The following is a 22,679-nucleotide window of genomic DNA, read 5'->3' on the forward strand; positions in this document are numbered from 1 at the left end:
TTCAAAGGACCATGCAATGCAAAAACAAATCACAGTGGTTTTTCACAACAGTACAACAACATGTATTTGACAATAACATTGTTATTAATTTCGCTGCACCTATTTAATTTATGTAGTGGGACAGAAAACCCAGTGCTTGTATGTTATCCCATCTAATAAATATATTTGTTTGTTGATCTATTTACTTGAAACTCAGGAGTGGATCAAGAACGGAGCTCCAAATGTTTTTTGGATATCTGGTTTCTACTTCACCCAATCTTTTTTGACGGGTGTTTCTCAGAACTACGCCAGAAAATACACGATCCCGATAGATCACATTGGATTTGAATTTGAGGTATCGTATTTGAGATCACTTCATTCCTTGATGAAGAATTTCTGAGTCATGTGCAGAACTGAGTTTGGGAATTTTCAATAGAATAGAATAGAACTTGGAAAATGGTTTATACCAATTTACCCTTTCACTCTGAATCCCACCGTCAATAAAACTCTGCCAAGGGGGTCTGGGATAAACAGAGCTGCTCAATTCCTCTTGTGCATGCTTGACTATTTTTTTCCTTGAAGGGTGGCTCAGGACAGGTATCCTTTGTGACCTAAGACAGGACATTGGATCTCAGCATGCACCAGGAGATAGGGAATAACTCACTTCACTCAGCCTCCATTAGTCAAGGTAGAAGAGCCATGGGTAAACATGCTTTGGACTTCAACTCCCACAATTCCTAACCACCGGTATATATATTCTTTATTTACCATATTTATACCCCGCCCTTCTCACCCCTTAGGAGACTCAGAGCAGCTCACATATATAGGCAAGGATTCAATTAAATTATTTAAAAAATCACGAAAAACACATCATACATAAAAAACCACTTATTTAAAATCATGCAATCCAATATCATAGTCGAAGTCCATTCCAATTATCTTTGCACTATTCTATGCTCTCTTATTGCACTGTCACTAAATGAAAGCTTGGTCCCACATCCACATTTTTAGCTTTCCTCTGAAGGTCAGGAAGGAGGGAGTTGATCTGATTTCACTGGGGAGGGAGTTCCACAGCCAAGGGGCCACCACAGAGAAGGCTCTGTCACCAACCACACCTGTGAATGAGGTGGGACCGAGAGCAGGGCCTCCTCAGATCTTAACCTCCTAGCTGGTTCATAGAAGGAGATACGTTCGGACAGGTAAACTGGGTTGGAACTGTTTAGGGCAGTGGTTTTCAACCTGGGGTCCCCAGATGCTTTTGGCCTTCAACTCCCAGAAATCCTAACAGCTGATAAACTGGCTGGGATTTCTGTGAGTTGTAGGTCAAAAACATCTGTGGACCCAGGTTGAGAACCACTGGTTTAGGGCTTTCTAGGCTATAGCAAGCACTTTGAATTATGCTCGGTAGAAAACTGGCAGCCAGTGGAGCTGCCATAACAGGGAAGTTGTATGCTCCCTGTATCCTGCTTCTGATGAGAAATCTGGCTGCCGCCCATTGGACTACTTGAAGCTGTTAGGAATTGTGGGAGCTGAAGTCCAAAACACCTGGAGGGCCGAAGTTTGCCCCTTGGCTGAGGTAGTGGGTATTGTGGACAAATGGCCTGATTCCAAGTTGTTTCAGAGAATATTGGTTACGATGGGACAGAAGGAACTATTATCGATAGCCCTTGCAGTAGAAGATGAAGTTAAAGAGTTTAGACAAGAAATGGCCAGGGCAACTTCTGATAAGTGGCAAAAGTTTGTCTTTCCTCTGATATCACTGACTAATCGTATTTACGGATTACATTTATTATTGGATAGAATTAGAACCCGAGGAACAGTGAAGCATCCCTACTATAAAACCTTGCAGTGGCTGTACAGGAATTTGAAAACAATTATTCTTCAAAACGTCAGATTTTTGTAAGCTGCGTTCTCTAGAGCCCATTCAGAGCTTTCAAAAGCCAGGAACAATATAGGCCATTTTCCTACCAAATTGATCCCTCAGTGTTGGGAGAAAATAGTTGGTAAAACACTGAATAATTAATGACATTATTAATACAGAAGGTGGGGTGGCAGGGAGGAGACCTCTGCAAACTCATAGGCCCATCTCAGAACAAGCCTTTAGGGAGCAGTGCAAAAACAAGTTCAAAATAACAAGTCCAGAGAGGATTGCATACTAAAATATAATGAGCAAATGGAGACACTGAGCCTAGAAGAAGAAAAAAGATAACAGTTTGCAAGTCCTTATAGATACTTCTCTTCTTTATTTATTTATTATTCGTATTTAAGAAGCATATCATGAGCTGGCAGAGAGAGAGAGCATCATGGGCAATTTCTATGGATGCTCTGGGCAGATTGAATAACAGCAGATTTCAAGTTCGGTTGCAGTGGTTCCAGTTTCATTTCTATGGGAGGCATTTTAGCCAAGTGTTTGCTCTCTATGGCTAGCAGAATGGTGTGCACTTCATGCCACATGCAAGCAACATGGTGCAAACAATATCCACAGGATATGTGGGGGAAGGAGGCTGATGAAGTGGCTTTCTCCAAGTGCAAGAGTGGGGTTGTAGCTTAGTGACAGAAATTTCCAATGAAAAGGCAGAAGAGTGGAAAGGTAAGGCTGATGGGACATAGTAAAAGATCTAGAAGAATTAACTGGGAGTGGTGACATAAAGTCAAAATGGTGGGCAGGAAAATCAGGAAAGTGTTTTGATTATATTTGGGAGACATAATGTGTGGTTTAAAGTTGAACTGGATGCTCTGAATGCAGAGTTTTGTTTACTCTAATATAAGCAAGTCCTCCAGCTGTGATAAGGTCTATCACACATGGCCGGGAAGGTTTTGATCTCCCACTGTGGGAGAAAAGCAGCATACAAATAGAAATACACAGTAGAGACTCGCTTATCCAACATAAACAGGCCAGCAGAATGTTGGATAAGCAAAATGTTGTTGTTAGCCATTCTGAGTCCCTCCAAGGAGGTAGAGAAGAACAGGATATAAAAGTTATAAACAAACAAACAAACAAACAAACAAATAAAATGTTGGATAATTAGGAGGGATTAAGGAAAAGCCTATTAAATGTCAAATTACATTATGATTTTACAAATTAAGCACCAAAACATCATGTCTTACAACAAATCGACAGAAAAAACATTTCAATACGCTGTAATGTTATGTATAATTACTGTATTTATGGATTTAGCACCAAAACATTGCAATGTGTCGAAACAGCTGTGGATCCGGGCGGGAGGCAGACTGCGTTGGATAATACAGAACGTTGAATGAGTGAAGGTTGGATAAGGTAGACTATACTGTATATACATATAGATATCATATTACAGAAACCCTGAAGCCATCTGAGAGCCTGTCAAGATTGTCCTGCTCCTATAAACATGGCATACATAGTGGTAACTATTTCTTTCAACAGAAACTGCTTCATGTCTAAACCATCCATTGTATCTTCTTCTTGCCTCCCTAATTTAGGTGATGAACCAAGAGAACTATATTGAGAAAATACCAGCTGATGGGGCCTACGTGAAAGGTCTCTTTTTGGAAGGAGCTCGATGGAACAGGAGAACCAAGCAGATTGACGAGTCTTTCCCAAAAATCCTGTATGATTCCTTGCCCATCATTTGGCTGAAACCAGGAGAGAGTTCCAAGTTTTTGCATGAAAGGATTTACTTATGTCCTGTCTACAAAACCAGTGCCAGGAGGGGCACCTTGTCCACGACCGGCCACTCCACCAATTATGTCCTTTCCATTGAGCTTCCGTCTGACCTTCCACAGATACACTGGATCAATAGGGGTGTAGCTGCACTTTGCCAGCTAGATGACTAAATCGTTTGTTATTAGCATCATGCAACAGCATTTTCATATTAAAAGTTTATAGTTCTCAAACCCTCAGTGCCCCCATAGCCTTTACAAACTTGTGGGGCAAACAATTTGGTTCTTCTTGTTTCACAAACATTTCATAGTAGAGATGCAAATGCAAAGCCTTTCTTCACAGTATTCTAACTCCCAGCAGTCCATCAGGATGACTCAGGAGGTGTCCCCAAACAAAGAACGCGAAAAGACCACTGCCAAAAAGGAAATTTGGGAAAGGTCAACCAAAAGTATTAGGAGGCTGCAGCTGCCTCCTGTGAGGAACAATATCCCGTTGAGAGGGAAAGGCATGGGGAAACAGAATTTGTTGTTGATGTCATGTCAAGTGAGGTTCATCTAATGGCGACACCTGAATAAAGACATGTAAGAGACCTTGTTTATAAGCAGCCCTGCTCAGGTCATGCAGATTCAAGATGGTGGCATCCATGGTTGTGTCTCTCCACCCATAATAGAATCTTCCTTTATTTCTATTGCCATCAACTTTACCAAGCCTCACCATCTTTCCAGTGAATCATGTAATCTCATGGTATGTCCAACACACACCATAGTTTCAGTTGAGTTGTTTTGACTTCCAGGAAAGGTTCTGGTTTGATCTGGAGATGTGATGGAGGCACATAAAGCTATTCATGGCTGTAAGTTAAGAGGAAGCTGCTTTCCTTCTATGTCTCTCATAATGCAAATAACTAGTGATTATTCTCTAAATAATCTTTACTGAGTGTTGGGAAATTAGGGGAAAATTCAGGAAGTACTTCCTCATATATCACATAATGAAACTGTGGACTTTGCTGCCATCATGTGTGATGAAAGGAGGATGGGGCAGATTCATGGAAGATGAAACTATAATTGGCTATCAGCTACAATGGCGGGATGTTAGCTCCAGGATGAGAGACTGTATGCCTGTCCATGTGCTCTGCACGGTCTGAACCTACCCCACTGCACTCAGAGCATGACCAAAGCAGTGCAGTTGCTAAGAAGCATTCAGCTTATGAGAGTCAAAAGTCTCTAGCTGGCCACTAGAGGGGCCTGTGGGCTGGCCAACTCCTCCTTCTGGCCTCTTTCATTTTTTGCCCTTTTAAAATTCATTTTGCAGAATCCTTTTGGGACTCTGTAGTATTTCCACTTTTGTGCAATAGAAAAACAGCTGTTTTAAGAGGATTGCTTCCCTCCTTTGCAAGGAAAGAATGAGACAAGAAGGCTTTGTCACTGCTGCCGCAAGTTAATTTGAATTTCATGCCTATCCTGTGTCAGGTATTTTACACAGCAAACACCCATGGCATAATGAAAAGAAGAGAAACCCTTTGAAGGTAGAAATGGCTGGATTGGAAAACAATTTGTATGCAGGAGAGGAAGAGGATGAATCAAAATGAAAAAAGATTAGATGTCTTCATGCAACCGTATCTCTAGCAATAAGCTGGGAAGCCTAGAAGTCTGTTGAGTGAAAATTTGACATAAAACCTGCTTCAATAGACATTCATTTCTAAAATGAACATGCATAATAACGAACAATGTTAGATCTTCCATAAAGCCAGCATAGTGTAGTGGTTGGTATAGGTCACTGCGTGACCAAGGTTCAAATCTCACCTGCTTATGGAAACCCACTGGGTGACTTTGGGCACGCCATACTGTTTCAGGTTCAGAAGGTGGTAAGGCCAAACTTCCCCTGAACAGGCTGTGCCCAGAAAACTATGTGTTAGATTTGTCTTAGGGTCACCACAAGTCCTTCTGGCACAATGTTATCTATTCCAAGCTTTCCCCAGATATCTTTGGAGAAAAACTCCAGCTCAAGGAACACAGCTTCTGCTGGTTAGGTGTCATAAAAGACTATCCAAAGCATTGGCTGATTGCTCTTCTGACTTAGCATGCACAGTTAGACTCCACAGGATACTTTCTCAGAGCCTGTAGTTTTTAATAAGGTGATACATGAACCATATTGGAAGCGGATAACCTACTTGATGATTACGCTTTGTATCACAATTTTTGTTCTTGGATTATACATGCCACTTCCTAATTGGTTCAATCATAAAAACATGGAAAATGTTTATTGAAATGCAAAATCTTTGTTTTTGTGGGACATCCTGCAGCACATTTTCCTATAGCTTTTCAATGAACATCTCATAGAGCCTCAGCCAATTCATCTTAGGGTTGTTGTAAGTTTTTTGGGCTGTATGGCCATGTTCTGGAAGCATTCTCTCCTGACACTTCACCTGCATCTATGGCAGGCGCCCTAAGAGGTTGTGAGGTCTGTTTGTTGCAGCCACAACAATGAAGTTTCTGGAGTATAACAGCTACCTTCAAAGTAAGCCAGCTGTGATTGTACTCTTCAGTCCACTCTGGCAGTGCTGTCTAATGAACTTTGGAAGGTAACCTTCAATACATTTGGAAGGCACGAGGTTGGGAAGACTGCTGTGCACCACTTCCTCTTTCTTGGTCTGTCTGTAGGTGGCTATTTTTGGTTTTACCTTTCCTCCTTCATTTAATTAATTGTAAGAAGATTACCTGCTTAGGTGGAGTCTTTTTTCAAAGGCAATATCTGAACAGCTGCAAATTCAATAGCTAATTCCATTTTCAAAGAAGAAGGCTTTCAGAAAGCCCTGACAAAATGTATGACATCAGACAAGTGAAAATATATCTCTATATAATGTGGATTACACAGCATCAAACAGCAGCGAACTTACGGCTAGTTTGAGCTGGATCCTGTAGAATGCAATTAATCATTCAGATGAAATTAGTCATTTGGTTTCTAAATGTTAATAGATTTATTTATGAGAGTGAGTAGCAAAGAAAAGAGTATTAAGAGTGAAATGACATTTTCCCAGGATCTACCTGCTCTGGAGGCTCCAGAGAGATCCCTCATGACTGCCTGGAGCCATCCAGTGAGTTGCCTGCAACGCTAGGTGTTCCTCCCCAACATTTGCTGTACCTCATTTGTAATACTAAGTCAGCAAAGGAGGCCACACAATCCCTTCATTTACTCCATCTGTAGTGCAGTATGTCCAAGCATTTTAGCTGACTAATGCAGAGAAGGATTTCAGTAACTTTTGCATCCCCAACTGTGGCTATAGGCATCATAAACAAAGTGTGTATCAGTGAATTTAACAACAATGAAAGAAACTGATTTACTGATGTGACCCATGGAAAGTTAATTTTAATTTCCCATAATTAATTAAATTTCACAAAGGCAATGCAAGAAAGAAATCTGCCTTAATAAAGAACAATTTTCCAAAGGGACAGAGTTTGGAAAAGTTCCTTTTCTGGAGGACAGTTCCATGAATCTCTCACGAAACCACAGCCAATAAACATGTTGGCTCAAGGGTTCCAGGAATGGTAGATTAAAAGATAACTTTCTAAAGTTCTATATAGAAATCTTGGATAGAGTGAGCAATTACAACTTCTGCTTTCAAAATATCTGCCTATTTAATCCAAGTCTTGTTGACAGATATTATTATCATAAAGGCAGATGAGCAGAGTCCATGTGGAGATGCTATAGATTGTACCATTCTACAATCAAGTGAAGGGGCTTTGGCTACCCCGTATTAACTGCCACATGAGCGGAATGTAATGCTACCCAAACTCTTGCTTTGAAGGCAACTGTGCAGTTTCAGGTATGAATCTTGAACCTAAAGCCTGAAAAAATATGAGGAACAGTACTTCTTTTTCAAAGGTGACAATATGTTATGCATACTTGTCTGCTTGCTTAGGACTATGTCCCATGTGGGACTTGCTTTCTGGTAAGTGAACTGCAGCTTCATGATTTCATCAGACTAGAGACAATGCAATATTCCAGATATTGGGCTGCTGTGAGTTTTTTGAGTTGAATGGCCATGTTCTAGTAGCATTCTCTTCTGACGTTTCGCCTGCATCTGTGGCAAGCATCCTTAGAGGTTTGTTCAGAAGGAGCAGGCATAAGTTTGGATCATTACCACTGCATTCTATAGCGTTTGCAGGAACATGAATGGCAAATTACAGGTGATTTGTAAGGCCAGTAATTATTATTTGAAATTGAAATATACGGTTCAGGCCCAGCTTACTTGTCTGCACGCATCTGCCCCTACGTCCCACCTCGCAATTTAAGATCATCTGGGGAGGCCCTGCTCTCGATCCCGCCAACAGCGCAAATGCGGCTGGCGGGGACGGGGAGCAGGGCCTTCTCGGCTGTGGCCCCCCGCCTATGGAACACACTCCCAAAGGAGGTAAGATCTGCTCCCTCACTCCTGACGTTCTGGGACCAGGCCTTCGGACAATAGATGTATGCAGCTTTTAGTGGGACAAGGACTGGAACGGTGACTCGACTGATAAGATTGTTTTATGGTTTTAATAACTGTTTTGATATTTGATGATGTACTGTTTTTAATATGATTTATGTTTAAAGTATGGTTTCAATATTGTAGTTGTAAGGCATTGAATTTTTGCCATTATCTATGTGTAAACTACTTTGAGTCCCCCTAGGGGTGAGAAAAGTGGTATATAAATGCTGTAAATAAATAAATAATAAATAAATAAATTCCAGATATTGTTGAACTGCAACTCCCATTATGACTTACCTAAGCTGGGTATGACCATTGGGAGTTGCAGTTCAATAGACTCTAGAAGTATGCATTCTGTACCCTGCAATAGACTTCTAAGATGAAACTGAAACTTTGGTAAACATTAAGGGATACTATGATACACCCATCTTCTGCATAATGCCTACCAGACAGTTTTCACAACGTTGTGCTTGATGATCAAACTTTTTTACTTTTATTGATGAGTCAGTGGTTGACTCTTACCAAATCCAAGTGTTTCCTTATGTTGTTACTTACTGCCAATTAGGGCTTGGAGGAAATGCATCATGAAGGGTTAACTGCCCAGTTCTGTTTAGAAGTGAAATCCATCTGCCAAGCAGTCCAGGGTGACGGGGGCAAAAGTCTGCCCTTGGGTTATGAGACTTCATCATAGGATTTCAAGTAGACCGGTTTGGAGAGTTTCCTCAGCTTCTCTTGATGTCGAAAGGCTCGGCCTTGTTGCTGAGCAAGGCCCATGGGAGGCAGGTGAATCTGCATGTGCCAAGAAGGAAATCAAATTAATTAAACAACACCCAATGTGGAAGCAGAAGAAATGACAGGTGAGGATGCTGAGCTTTTACTTTTTGTGTCTTCTACCCTTTTCTCATGAGGCTTCTAGAGCAGGAAAGCATTCTGAAAAGAACCATCAAAATTGTTGAGGGGCTGGAGCTGCCCCCAAAGTTTGGAGCTTTGTTGCTTATTAAAAATGGAGAGATACAATAAAGGTGTGTGAAAATATGCATGGCGAAGAGAGGCTGGAACGGGAAACATTTCATTCCTTTCTAATAATACTAGAAACTGGGGCCATCTATTGATACTGAATGATGGGAAATTCAAGACAGAGAAATGTTAAAACAGCAGCTTATAGTTAGGATGACAGGATGGGTGGGAGATAAAGTTCAATACACCTGGATTATGCCAAGCTGGAGAAGACCCATTACTATTTAGTAACTATATGTCGAATCGCAAGGCTATTTGTCTTTGGGTGCACCATGGAAAGTATTCTGCACGGATAAGGAAGGAGCAGGTATAGGTTTGCAATGTTACCACTGTATTGTATGCCGTTTGCAGGAATATGAATGGTGAATCACTGGTGATTTGTTAGCAACTGAAGGCCAGTAATTATTATTTTAAATCTCAAAAGTTTAAGAATCAATGCTTCATCGTAAACAAATATCGCATTGCCATCTTGATTCTTTAAGGAAAGATGAAAGACATAATTTCAATGATTCTTAAAAGTGGGACTGCTTTGAAGATTACAGTCCTGACTCAGCGTGACTCATGGGCTAAACTCTAATTGCAAGATGACTCTAAAGAGAAGCAAATGAGACTCTTCTGCTGGTTATGTCTCCCACGTATTGGATACAAATCAGAGCTGGCCTACTATTAGATAGAATGAGACAACCAATTTAGGCAACTGATAGTGGGGAGTAATAGGACCTCCTGAACTTTATACTTTTTTATAGATTTTTTCCCTCTGTAGCCAGATACCAAGATTACATCACTTTATAAAAATTCTCCTTAGGATCATAACATAAATTAAATTTCAGTCTGGGTTGTTGTAGGTTTTTCGAGCTATATGGCCATGTTCTAGAAGCATTCTCTCCTGATGTTTCGCCGGCATCTATGACAGGCATCCTCAGAGGTTGTGAGGACTGTTGGAAACTTGGAAAATTGGGTTTATATATCTGTGGAATGTCCAGAGTTGGAGAAAGAACACTTGTCTGTTGGAGTTAGGTGTGAATGTTTCAATTGGCCACCTTGATTAGCATTTGATGGCCTGACAGTTTTTAGGTGTGGCTTGTTACTGCCTGGGGGAATCCTTTCTTGAGAGGTGATTAGCTGTTCCTGATTGTTTCTTGTCTGGACTCCCCTGTGTTTGAGTTTTGTTCTTTATTTACTGTTACAATTTTAGAGGTTTTTAAATACTGGTAGCCACATTTTGTTCATTTTCATGGTTTCTTCCTTTCTGTTGAAATTGTCCACATGCTTGTGGACAATTTCAAACACAGGGGAACTCCAGAAAAGAAACAATCAGGAACAGCTAATCGCCCCCAGGAAGACTAGGGGTTTTATGAAAATTGAGAACCTGCAATTGCTTTTTTGTAAGAAAAAAGTGAGAAAATATTAACTGTGGGGTTCCAGAATTAATAGTTTAGAATGAGGAGTTTGAAGCAATACAAATGTAGGAGAAGCAGGATTTAACATCATACACCATACGTAGAAAAGTTAGAAATCAACTTTTAATTCACTTATTTTCTATATTTTGCGTCTTTTACTGTATTTACTATATAGTTGTGTGTATTGTGCCAGTAGGACTGCTGACCGAAAGGTTGGCGGTTTGAATTTGGGAGCGGGATGAGCTTCCACCTGTCAGCTCCAGCTTCCCATGCGGGGACGTGAGAGAAGCCTCCCACAGGATGGTAAAATATCCGGGCACAGAAAAAAAAGTTAGCAGATAACTGGTTAGTAATTGGTAGTGTGTGTTATGTTTTGTACATAGTATCCATTATCCATTTAAAGGGTTATAGTATGCAGATGTTAGCTAATTAAGTATTACTAAAAACAAGAAAACTTGAATTGGGGAAACCTCGTGAGCTGATCTGCCACTGGGATCAAAAGGTCTTGGATGGGCCCTGAAATGAATAGATCCACTCCTCTGAAATTCCAACTTACAGGCCTTGGATATGGGATGCGGTAGTGTAGCCCGATCTCTACTCTTGCCTGACACTCTTCTATACATTGTTTGATCAATTCAGGATCTGTTAGCTGAACATACAAAACAGGAGGAGAAAAGTTAAACAGATAAGTGCAGCAAATAGCCCAGTGAACCAAAATTACTCTGTTCTCTGAGTTACTTTGTAGACAATTTACTCACTGAGGTATTTCTTCTTTCTTAATTTTTTTTTCTATTGAAAGTAGTGAACAAGAAGAGGTTCACAAGTAATTATCCAAAATACTTCTAATGGATTACTTTGAAAATGGATTTGGACTGGACAGCCCTTCAAATAGAGAATTCTTGAAATACAAAGACTATATTCGGTCAAGTAGGCTATATGGCCATTTAACTGTCCTATCACATTCTGGCCAAGGAATAAAGCTCTGACTACAACATCCTGCCTCATCTGGAAGAATCAAAAGAAGGAGCAGCTTGTATAAAGGCTCATGTGTCCATCATCTGTGAGAAAACCATTCTCTTGATCACAAGAACCAAAATTTGAATGCAAAGCTGCAATTATTCAACAACACACAAAGCCTAGCATACACTCACATTTTTATTCTTTTGGAATAATGTTTTGGCTTCATTTATAATATACTGTTTTTCTTTTATGGTCTCTTCCATCTGCCCAGATGCCGACTGCCATTTTTTGGCGATGCGGAATATCTTACGGTAAAGGCCAAGAACTTCTTGACGGGAGACTGGCGTCATCTAGAGAAATGGGAACATAACCCATAAACATTTGAGTCCAGAGAAAATCAGACCCTCCAAACAGATGGGACATTTTCACACACGCCTTAATTAGTTTTCAAACATTTTATTGGCTCTCTGGCTGAGCACAAAAAGAACCAGAAGAGGCAGCAAAGCACTATTATCTGCCAACTTCTATAATCTCCAGTTATGATTTACCATGCACCAATAGAAGGATGGGGGTGTGGTGCATGGTAAATATTCAAACATGCACAAATCTTTGGTTTGAAACTCGGGCTCAGTCAATTCCAAGGACCAACTTTCCCACCCAAACAGCCAGCAGGGCAAGGAGATGTGAACAAAAAAGTGTACATGGCAAATAAGTAGGTCACAGAGAAGGCAATTTCCAGGTGAAAAGACAAATTATCTGCTAGGGAATATTAAAAAATGGATTGAAAGTAAAATCTTAACTCAGCTGGTTGAAGAGTAATGGAACAGAAAGAATACATGGACAATTCCTGCAATGAGGGTGGCACATGTAAACAGAGGAATTCTCTGAAAATCTAGATTAAGTCCAGTGATTTTTTGTTGGAGTGTTGTGTGGTTTCCGGGCAATATGGTTGTGTTCCAGCAGCATTTTTTCCCTGATGTTTTGACTGCATCTGTGGATGGCATCTTTAGAGGATCCTGAAACCACACAACACTTTAGTGATTCCAGCCATGAAAATCTTCGACAATACATTTTTGCTGTTGTCCATGAACTGGAGTTAGAGGTGAGATATGGCACGGCCAGGTTTGCAAATGAATGTGGGGCTTAATTCTGTATACACATGTCTTGGACTGCTTTTTACAAATCTTTAGTTCTGAAACCAAATGGTGGGAAAGAAAAAAAATGGCCAAAAATTGGAGAGAGCCTAGCCCACACTAAATGGGAGCAGATGTGCTTTCCACTTGTGCAGAGGATGCACTGGATCCAGGCCAACAGTCCAATGGCCGGGGGAGGAAGCCTGCCCACACACAAAACAGTCACTCACAACCATCCTACAACCCAGAACAGACCCTCTCCTGTTGTCTGGAGCTGCTGATCTTTCCATGTCAATGTTTTCTGTGAGCAAAGGGCTGTTTTTGTAGCCTGTCAATTCAGCGGCTGCCTCCTAAGTGGACATAATGCTCTCTTTCTGACTCTTCTGAGCAGAAGACTACCAATTGTTGTTTAAGGGGAACAGATGGCAAATGTTTAAATAGATGTTGATGACTTTGGGAGGCTGGAGGGGGAGGTTGGTGTTATTTTTATGCCGATTTGTCAGTGTAGTGACTGAGCCAGCCATTCTGATGTCATGTCATCTCTAGAACACATTTTTAGCTTTCAAGCTCAGTTGGCTGTTGGGTTACCTGCAAAATCTCTACTTTTTCCTGGTCAAGGGCCACATTTTGGTAGGGGAAACCACTGAGGCTTTGCAAGGCCACGGTGGGTAGAAATAAACTCTGTAACAGGTTTCTCCAGCTTCCTTTTGCCTTCATATCCATCTTGCTCCTTGCCCAGTGAATTGCCAGCAAAGGGACAGATTCCAGCAGGAATAGGCAATCTGATAGCTTCCTGATGGTTTCTATTGCTCTTCTGCAAGCTTCAACTTTCAATTTCCAGGAACAGGGGGGCATTGGACTTGCCTTTCCCTGTCATAATTCATAAGTGAAGGAAAGACTTTAGTAGGCTTGACATAGTATGTAGGTATTAATGTTACAATATTATGGTATTTTGATACACTTAATTTCTATGGCTCTGTTTTATGTAATACTGGGATTTGTAATTGGGTGAATTATTCAAAATTCTCTCTCAGATATGTCTACTGCTGCACTTCAGAGGAGTGTTCTAAAATTCAAAGTCTCTCTCCAAACTACAAGTTCCGGTATTCTACAAGGCAGAGCCATGACTGTTGAAGTTTTTGTGGTTTATTCATCCAGTCGCTTCTGACTGAACTTCTTCCATGCCTTGTAGTTTCTCAAGTCGCTCCTGACACGATAAAAAAATGCCTTGGAAAACAATCAAAGAAGGAAGGATATAATTCAGTTCAGAGGAATCAGGAGTCAGGTTCCACTTTTAATGTTTGTATGGTTTGTTGTGGTTGTTTACTTGTTCAGTCATTTCTGACTCTTCGTGACCTTATGGACCAGCCCAAATTAAATGCACATTAAAACATATAAAACATTGCATTCAGTATTAAAATCACGCCTTGTTGGCTGTTGCCACCCCCAGCTCCTTCAAGGTCAAGCCAGTCACTTCAAGGATAACATCCATCCATCTTGCCCTTGGTCGCCCCCTCTTCCGTTTTCCTTCCATTTCCCCCAGCATCATTATCTTCTCCAAGCTTAAAGTGTTAGGAGTTGCTATAATTGAGCAGTGTGGATATGTCCAATATTTACTGATTTGCAGCACTGATAATCCCAATTTTCTTCTGAGGAACTCAGGCTGGCATAGATGGTCTTCCTTCTTGTTGTCTTCACACCAAACCTCCAAAGTAGGTCAGGCTAAGACAGGCTGATTGATCCATGATCACTGAAGTTGATTTCAATTTAGATCTCAATTCCAAGGTATCTATCCACTCTGGAGTGTATTATACTAACCTTCAAACTCAGTGTCTATTTTTATTATCCTTGAGCTCCTGTTCCAAATGCACACACTGCAGCATTCTTATTTTGCTGTCTTCAGCACTAAATTATAACATTTAGCTGAAGTGATAACCCCCAATTGTTCTGCAGCTGGGAAAAGGTGGCAAAGGATTGTTTATGCCACAAGGTCTCCAGCTGCAATAACTACAAGTCACTGGGTCAAATTCATCTCTGAAGTGACATCAGCAAAGACAGCCAGTAGACTGACATCTGAGGCAGATGTATAGTATTCCTAAAAGGAAAACCAAACACTGTTGTGTGCTCAGGTTCTGTGACACTGAGGCAGGATTTTCTACCTCTTTGAAAAGATCTCTTCAGCCCATTGCAGGCTTCTACTCCCCAAATTTATTTCCCGTCTTGGGCAATAGTCAATATGGTTTAACAACACAGGGATTGGGAGGGCATTACAAGCTTATCTCCTATGTGTGCATGTGTTCTTTACCTGAATTTGGACATAAAGAGGAGCAAGAGTCTGACTTCAATGGCTGAAATGGATACTATAATGAAAAGAATATTTGTTCCCAGGCTGAAAGACAGTTTAAGGGAGAAGCCTACTCAATTTCCTCCCAAGTATTTTAAAATGTGTTGTGATATAATTATTCTGGATAAGAACATATTTCTTTTAACCAAACACCTATTCTCTGCACAGAAAACACATTTCCTGTTCATAAAATACATGTTTTCTATGCAGAATAGTCTCCAACATATTTGGACATTTGAATACAGGGAAAATACTGTAAGGCAATATCCATGTTTTCGCGCAGCAGGGAGAAATTACTTCATTTTCTCATGTGCAAGGATGAAATAGCTAAGGATTCATGCCCCTAGTATAAAGCCAAATGAGAATACAATAGGTTTCAAAGGATCCAGTGTATTTGACAAGCTTGTGTCAGTTGCACGTTACACAGGCGTGCTAAAAGGTAAACATCAAAAAGCCCTGGGCTTGTTGTAGAATTTCTGCAGCTATGGATTGCAAAGCCTGTCTTTCTCAATCCAGTGCCCCCAAAGCCTTAAATCTTGGGCAGATGCATATCTTAGGATTCAATATCCATAAGGGATATGCCCCCGGAGCCCGTGTTTATATGTAAAACTGTGGACAATAGAGAATGCTATTGAAGTGAAGGGCTTCCAGCCCAGGAGTACCAGAGTCCTATTGGACTCCGAAAATGCCTACACAGGATGTATTTTGCCATATGTGCATAAATGGAACTGTGGACACCAGTCAAGTGGATAGAGGAATTGTACTGTATTTTTATGGAGAGGTACTGCTTTAGGTACCCAAGTCTTTAAACACTGAATGATTTCACCGTGACCACTTGCCTGACATTTGTATTCAAAATGCTTATGACAAGAAAGCTACACAAACCACAGCAATCAACATTGGTAGGATCAGTAATTCCCAAACTCTAGTTCTCCAGGTATTTTGGACTCTAGCCCCCAGAACCCTGAGCTGCCTCGATTAATAATCAAGTGTCTGGGAGCTGAAGTCCAAAATACCTGGAAAAACCTGGTTATATAGGACAAATGTCTTGATTCCCTTAGTTCGCTTGATTTTACCCACATTGAAATTGGGGGGGGGGGGGGGGTCTGCCACACCAAAGAAATGCAGCCAGGCCCCACCCCAACAACTGATGTGTCCGTCTTCTCCAGAGAACAATTCCGGAGTGGGGAACAGGGGCCTCCAAGTATTATAAATTCCAAAAAGCAGGAAATTGTGGGACACATAGTCTGGATAGCGTTGCCAGGTGAAATAATGGCTGTGTAGAAGAGGGCATTTCAGTAGGTGCTGCTTGTGGCACCTGTTGACATTTTTATTGTTACATAATCATTGAAAGCATAGGAGCCACCTTTGCAGTGAGGACATACATTTCCAGGTGGAAGGGTTTGCTTGATGTGCCTTCTTCCTCTTGGGATGTTTCTTCCCTTTGCCTTTCATTCGAGCCTTTTCAAATTCCACAAAATTGTTGGTAACAGCTGACCTCCAGCTTAAGGGCCAGGGCTTCCCAGTTCTCTCTCAGTGTCTATGCCACATTTTTAAAGCTTAGCTTTAAGCCTATCATTGAATCTCTTTTGCTGTCCACCAACATTTCACTTTTTGTTCTTGAGCAGAGTACAGTAAGAGTTTTGGGAGATAGTGATGGGGCCGTAGGACAATGTAGCATTTGGTCAGTAAAGGAAGTAGTGGAGGATCATGGCCTACATGATGGTGGGCTATGCTACTTCTAGAAGGCTGATATTTGTCTGCCTGTCTTCTTCTCATGAGATTTGTAGGATTTTTCAGTGGCAGCACTGATGGAATCTTTCCAGAAGTCAAGAGTGATGTTCATAGGTGGTCCATGTTTTGCAGGCGAACAACAGAGTTGGAAAGACAATAGCTTTATAAACAAGACTGAGAACCCGAAGTTCCAAAGACAAGGAACTTCTTCCATGCCTTGGACAACAATCAAAGAAGGAAGGCTATAATTCAGTTCACAGGAATCAGGAGTCAGGTTCCACTTTTAATGTTTGTATGGTTTGTTGTGGTTGTTTATTCATTCAGTTGTTTCTGACTCTTTGTGAGCTGATGGACCAGCCCATGCCAGAGCTCCCTGTCAGCTGTAACCATCCCAGCTCCTTCAAGATCAAGCCAGTCACTTCAAGGATAACATCCATTTATCTTGCCCTTGGTCAGCCCCACTTCCTTTTTCCTTCCATTTTCCCCAGCATCACTATCTTCTCCAAGCTTTCCTGTCTTCTCATTATGTGGCCAAAGTACTTCATCTTTGCCTCTAATATCCTTCCCTCGACTGAGCAGTCAGGCATTATTTCCTGGAGTATGGACTGTTTTGATCTTATTGCGGTCCAAGGCACTCTCAGAATTTTCCTCCAGCACCACAGTTCAAGAGCGTCTTATCTTCCTTTGCTCAGCCTTCCCTATGGTCCAGCTCTCACATCCATAGGTTGCTACGGGGAATACCATTGCTTTAACTATATGGATCTTTAACTATATGCTTTAACTATATGGATCCAGACAAGACAGAGGTACTCCTGGTCAGTCGCAAGGCCGAACGGGGTATAGGGTTACAGCCTGTGCTGGACGGGGTCGCACTCCCCTTGAAGGCGCAGGTTCGCAGCTTGGGTGTGACCCTGGACTCATCGCTGAGCCTGGATCCCCAGGTTTCAGCGGTGACCAGGGGAGCATTTGCACAGCTTCGGCTCGTGCGCCAGCTGCGCCCGTATCTTGGGAAGTCTGACTTGGCCACGGTGGTACACGCTTTGGTCACATCCCGCCTCGACTACTGCAACGCTCTCTACGTGGGGCTGCCCTTGAAGACGGCCCGGAAGCTCCAGCTAGTCCAGCGCGCGGCAGCCATGTTGTTAACCGGAGCGGGACGCAGGGAGCACACAACGCCCTTGCTGTCCCAGCTCCACTGGCTGCCGATTTGCTACCGGGCCCAATTTAAGGTGCTGGTGTTATCCTACAAAGCCCTAAACGGTTCCGGCCCAAAATACCTTGAGAACCGCATCTCGGCCTACGAGCCCACGAGGACCTTGAGATCATCTGGGGAGGCCCTTCTCTCGGTCCCGCCTGCCTCACAGGCACGCCTGGCGGGGACGAGAGAGCGGGCCTTCTCGGTGGTGGCCCCCCGGCTATGGAACTCCCTCCCTGCTGAAATCAGACAGGCGCCTTCCCTCATGGCCTTCCGCAAGGGCCTGAAAACCTGGCTCTTCGAAAAGGCCTTCAATTAAGTGCTATGTTTTTGGAATGACCACCGGAATGGACTATGACTATGAGATTGATTATGACCCCAAACAAGACGAAGCGGATTTTTAGTTTAATTAGTTGTGTATTCGTAAGATGTTGTGTTATGGTCTTGTAAACTGTTGTCTTTTCTATGTTCTATGTTTTGTACACCGCCACGAGTCGCCCTCGGGCTGAGAGTGGCGGTTAACAAGTGCAAATAATAATAATAATAATAATAATAATAATAATAATATCTTTGTTGCCAGTGTGATGTCTCTACTCTTCACTATTTTATTGAGATTGGTAATTGCTCTCCTCTCAAGAAGTAAATGTCTTCTGCTTTCCAGGCTGCAGTCTGCAGTAATTTTTGTTCCTAGAAATACAAAGTCTGTCACTGCCTCCATGTTTTCTCCCTCTATTTGCCAGATATCAATCAGTATGGTTGCCATAATCTTGGTTTTTTTTAATGTTTAACTGCAACTCAGCTTTTGCACTTCCTTCTTTCACCTTGATTAGAAGGCTTCTCAGCTCCTCCTCGCTTTCGGCCATCAAAGTGGTATCATCTGTATACCTAAGGTTGTTGAAGTTTCTTCCAGCCAGTTTAACACCAGCCTAGGATTCGTCAAACTCCATACGTCACATGATGTGTTCTGCATACAAGTTGAATAGGTCAGGTGAGAGGATACAGCCCTGCCGTACTCCTTTCCCAATCTTGAACCAGTTTGTTGTTCCATGGTCAGTTCTTACTGTTGCTACTTGGTTCTTATACAGATTCCTCAGGAGACAGACAAGGTGACTTGGTGTCCCCATCCCACCAAGAACTTGTCACAATTTATTATGATCCACACAGTCAAAGGCTTTAGAACAGTCAATAAAACAGAAATAGATGTTTTTCTGAAACTCCCTGCCCTTCTCCATTATCCAGTAGATATTGGCAATTTGGTCTCTCGTTCCTCTGCCTTTTCTAAACCCAGCTTGCACATCTGGCAACTCTCTCTCCATGTATTGCTGGAGTCTTCCTTGCAGGATCTTGAGCATTACCTTACTGGCATAAGAAATAAGAGCCACTGTACGAAAGTCTGAGCAGTCTTTAGCATTTCCTTTTTTTGGTATGGAGATATAAGTTGATTTTTTCCAGTCTGATGGCCATTCTTGTGTTTTCCATATTTGCTGCCATACGGCATGCATCACTTTGACAGCATCATCTTTCAAGATTTTAAACAGATCAGCTGGGATCCCGTCATCTCCTGCTGCCTTGTTGTTCGCAATGCTTCTTAAGGCCCATTCAACCTCACTCCTCAGGATGTCTGGTTCTAATTCACTCACCACACCATCAAAACTATCCTCGATATCATTATCCTTCCTATACAGATTTTCTGTATAGTCTTGCCATCTTCTCTTGATCGCTTCAGCTTCTGTCAGGTCCCTGCCATCTTTGTTTCTTATCATGCCAATTTCTGCCTGAAATTTACCTCCAATGTTTCTAATTTTCTGGAAGAGGTCTCTTGTCCTTCCTATTCTGTTGTCTTCTTCCACTTTCATGCATTGCTTGTTTAAAAATAGTTTCTTATCTCTTCTGGCTAACCTCTGGAATTGTGCATTTAACTGGGCATATCTCCTCTTATCACTGTTTCCTTTTGCTTTTCTCCTTTCTTGGGCTACTTCCAGTGTCTCAGCAGACAACCATTTTGCCTTCTTGGTTTTCTTTTTCTTTGGGACGTACTTTGTTGCCGCCTCCTGAACAATGTCATGGACTTCTGTCCATAGTTCTTCTAGGATTCTATTTACTAAATCTAGTCCTTCAAATCGGTTCTTCACTTCCACTGCATATTTGCTAGGAATGTTAGTGAGATCATATCTAACTGTTCTGTGTGTTTTTCCTGATCTCTTTAGTTTTATTCTAAATTGTGCAATAAGAAGTTTGTGATCCATACTACAGTCAGCCCCAGGTCTTGTTTTCACCGACTGGATGGATTGCCACCGTTGGCTGCAAAGGATGTAGTCAATCTGATTCCGGCGATGACCATCTGGTGAAGTCCATGTAGTCTTTAGCATTTCCCTTTTTTTGGTATGGGGATATAAATTGATTTTTTCCCCAGTCTGATGGCCATTCTTGTGTTTTCCATATTTGCTGGCATACCCATCCCCATACCACCACAATTTATGATGATCCACACAGAACTTGACACAATTTATGACAATCCTAAACTTTGTGTGGAAGAGGGCACAAAAAGAAGTGTTGCTTGTCAAGTATTTATTGATTATTTATTTACAGTATTTATATTCCACCCTTCTCTCCCTGCAGGGGACTCAGGGCGGATTACAATGTACACATATATGGCAAACATTCAATGCCAAAGACACACAACAGAAATAGACAAACAGTCAGAGGCTATTTAACTTTTTCTGGCTGCCAGGGGAGCTGTCGCTTTCATCGTCAATCTGCGACGCTGATGAAGTACTTCCACATTCCCCGATGCTTTTGCTGGAGTCTTTTTTATAGCCTCGTAAATTTTGTTAAATTAGCCTCCCCACACATAGGTGGTGCCTAATTTTTCTACTTGACAGATGCAACTGTCTTTCGGGTTGCAAAGGTCAACAACAATTGGTTGGAAGCTCACTCCGCCCCGGGCTGGCTTCGAACTCAAGACCTTGTGCTCAGAAGTGATCTTAATGCAGCTGACACTCAGACAGCTGCGCCACAGTCCCGGTGTTATCCAGGTATTAACCCCTCTTCCGCCCCACCAGGCCCGTAGCCAGGATTTTGATTTGGGGGGGGGGGGGCTGAGTCTGAGTGAAAGAGGGTCTACCCTAGCAAACCTTCTGTATCATTACCTCAATACCCCCATGCATATGGGATATGTCGAAGGCTTTCATGGCCGGAATCCATGGGTTGTTGTAGGTTTTTCCGGGCTATATGGCCATGTTCTGGAGGCAATTTTTCTCCTGACGTTTCGCCTGCATCTATGGCAAGCACCTATGTAGGCTTGCCACAGATGCAGGCGAAACGTCAGGAGAAAAATTATCTCTAGAACATGGCCATATAGCCCGGAAAAACCTACAACAACCCATATGGGATATATTGAGTATGGTGATCAGATCATGATATGAATAAACATAACAGTTTAAATAATGCACCAGTAAGGCTTTTTCGCGAACCACCATGAGAATTTCAGGGGGGGGGGGCTGAAGCCCCTCAAGCCCCCCGGCTACATGCCTGCTGTTACCTAATTTTCCTACTTGACAGATGCAACTGTCTTTCGGGTTGCAAAGGTCAACAACAAGCTGCAGAATTGGTTGGAAGCTCACTCCGACCCGGGCTAGCTTCGAACTCATGACCTTGTGGTCAGAAGTGATCTTAATGCAGCTGACACTCAGCCAGTCCCGGTGTTATTCAGGTTTTTTGTCATGTCAGAGCAACCAGTCCATTATATTACATTTCTAACAGAACAAAGCAAACAAACAGAAAAATACAGAACTTGTGAGTTTGGTAGTTGGTTAAATGTCCTTTGACCAGTATCTGGCCACTTGGAGTGCCTCCGGTGTTGCTGCAAGAAGGTCCTCCATTGTGCATGTGGCAGGGCTCAGGTTGCATTGCAGCAGGTGGTCAGTGGTTTGCTCTTCTCCACACTCACATGTCGAGGATTCCACTTTGTGGCCCCATTTCTGAAGGTTGGCTCTGCATCTCGTGGTGCCAGAGCGCAGTCTGTTCAGTGCCTTCCAAGTCGCCCAGTCTTCTGTGTGCCCAGGAGGGAGTCTCTCATTTGGTATCAGCCATTGGTTGAGGTGCTGGGTTTGAGCCTGCCACTTTTGGACTCTTGCTTGCTGAGGTGTTCCAGCGAGTGTCTCTGTAGATCTTAGAAAACTATGTCTAGATTTAAGTCGTTGGCGTGCTGGCTGATACCCAAACAGGGGATGAGCTGGAGATGTCTTTGCCTTGGTCCTTTCACCATTGGCTGCTACTTCCTGGCGGATGTCAGGTGGTGCAATACCGGCTAAGCAGTGTAATTTCTCCAGTGGTGTAGGTTATTCAGGTATTAACCCCTCTTCCGTCCCACCATTAAAAGAGTAGGCCCTTAAGCCTCAGGCAGGAGCCTTTCTACCTGTGCAGGCCTGCTGTCTCCTTAGCGCCGCCATTTTGACAGCCCCGAGGCGAGCTCGAGCGCCCCCTACCGGCCAGGGCAAGACGCACGCATGCGCAGCTCATCCGGACTGTACCAATATGCGGCAAAGGGGGGGAGGGTGGATGGTGGCAAGCGCCATCAACAGCCTCTCATTTACAAACCTTCCATGTTGCCTGTATAACACGCCCCCTTGTCTCCCCGCCGCCTTAAACATTCCCCTCTTTTCCTTGTTATTCTCTCTTCACCGGAATGGTTCGACCCAACTCACCTCAGACGCCAGAAGATGCCATACAGAAGGGGAGGCGGAGGAAGAGAGTCGCTTCTGCCCTTACGCTGCGTGCGGCGCGCTGACGTCACGGCGCCTCCAGCTGACTCTC

The 22,679-nt window shown here is 42.6% G+C and overlaps 2 protein-coding genes across 5 annotated transcripts in view; one reads left to right on the forward strand and one right to left on the reverse strand.

Moving 5' to 3' along the window:
* Positions 1-3,865, forward strand: part of LOC137095428 (dynein axonemal heavy chain 3-like) — a 104,220-nt gene extending 100,355 nt beyond the window's left edge. The window contains exons 56-57 of the mRNA XM_067462092.1: positions 197-334; positions 3,439-3,865. Of these exons, the coding sequence (XP_067318193.1) occupies positions 197-334; positions 3,439-3,792 (492 nt within the window). The 3' untranslated portion in view covers positions 3,793-3,865. The remainder of the gene's footprint in view (positions 1-196; positions 335-3,438) is intronic.
* LOC132782009 (LYR motif-containing protein 1) lies at positions 39-22,657 on the reverse strand. Of its 4 annotated transcripts, none has more exons than XR_010908843.1 (5): positions 22,571-22,657; positions 11,650-11,808; positions 11,055-11,147; positions 8,637-8,870; positions 39-4,031 (listed from the first exon to the last, which is right to left on the reverse strand). XR_010908843.1 is itself a non-coding variant. In XM_060786639.2 (4 exons), exons 2-4 carry the CDS (start codon positions 11,806-11,808, stop codon positions 8,754-8,756), a joined length of 369 nt encoding a protein of 122 aa, XP_060642622.1. In that variant the 5' UTR covers positions 22,571-22,657; the 3' UTR covers positions 8,546-8,753. The 4 variants fall into 4 exon arrangements, 2 of the variants coding, with proteins under 2 accessions (XP_060642622.1, XP_060642623.1); XR_010908842.1 differs by lacking the exon at positions 39-4,031 and adding an exon at positions 4,040-4,186; XM_060786639.2 differs by lacking the exon at positions 39-4,031 and having other exon boundaries at positions 8,546-8,870.
* Positions 22,658-22,679: the final 22 nt, after the last annotated feature.

This window comes from Anolis sagrei, chromosome Y (genome assembly GCF_037176765.1).
Source record: "Anolis sagrei isolate rAnoSag1 chromosome Y, rAnoSag1.mat, whole genome shotgun sequence".
Taxonomy (NCBI): domain Eukaryota; kingdom Metazoa; phylum Chordata; class Lepidosauria; order Squamata; family Dactyloidae; genus Anolis; species Anolis sagrei.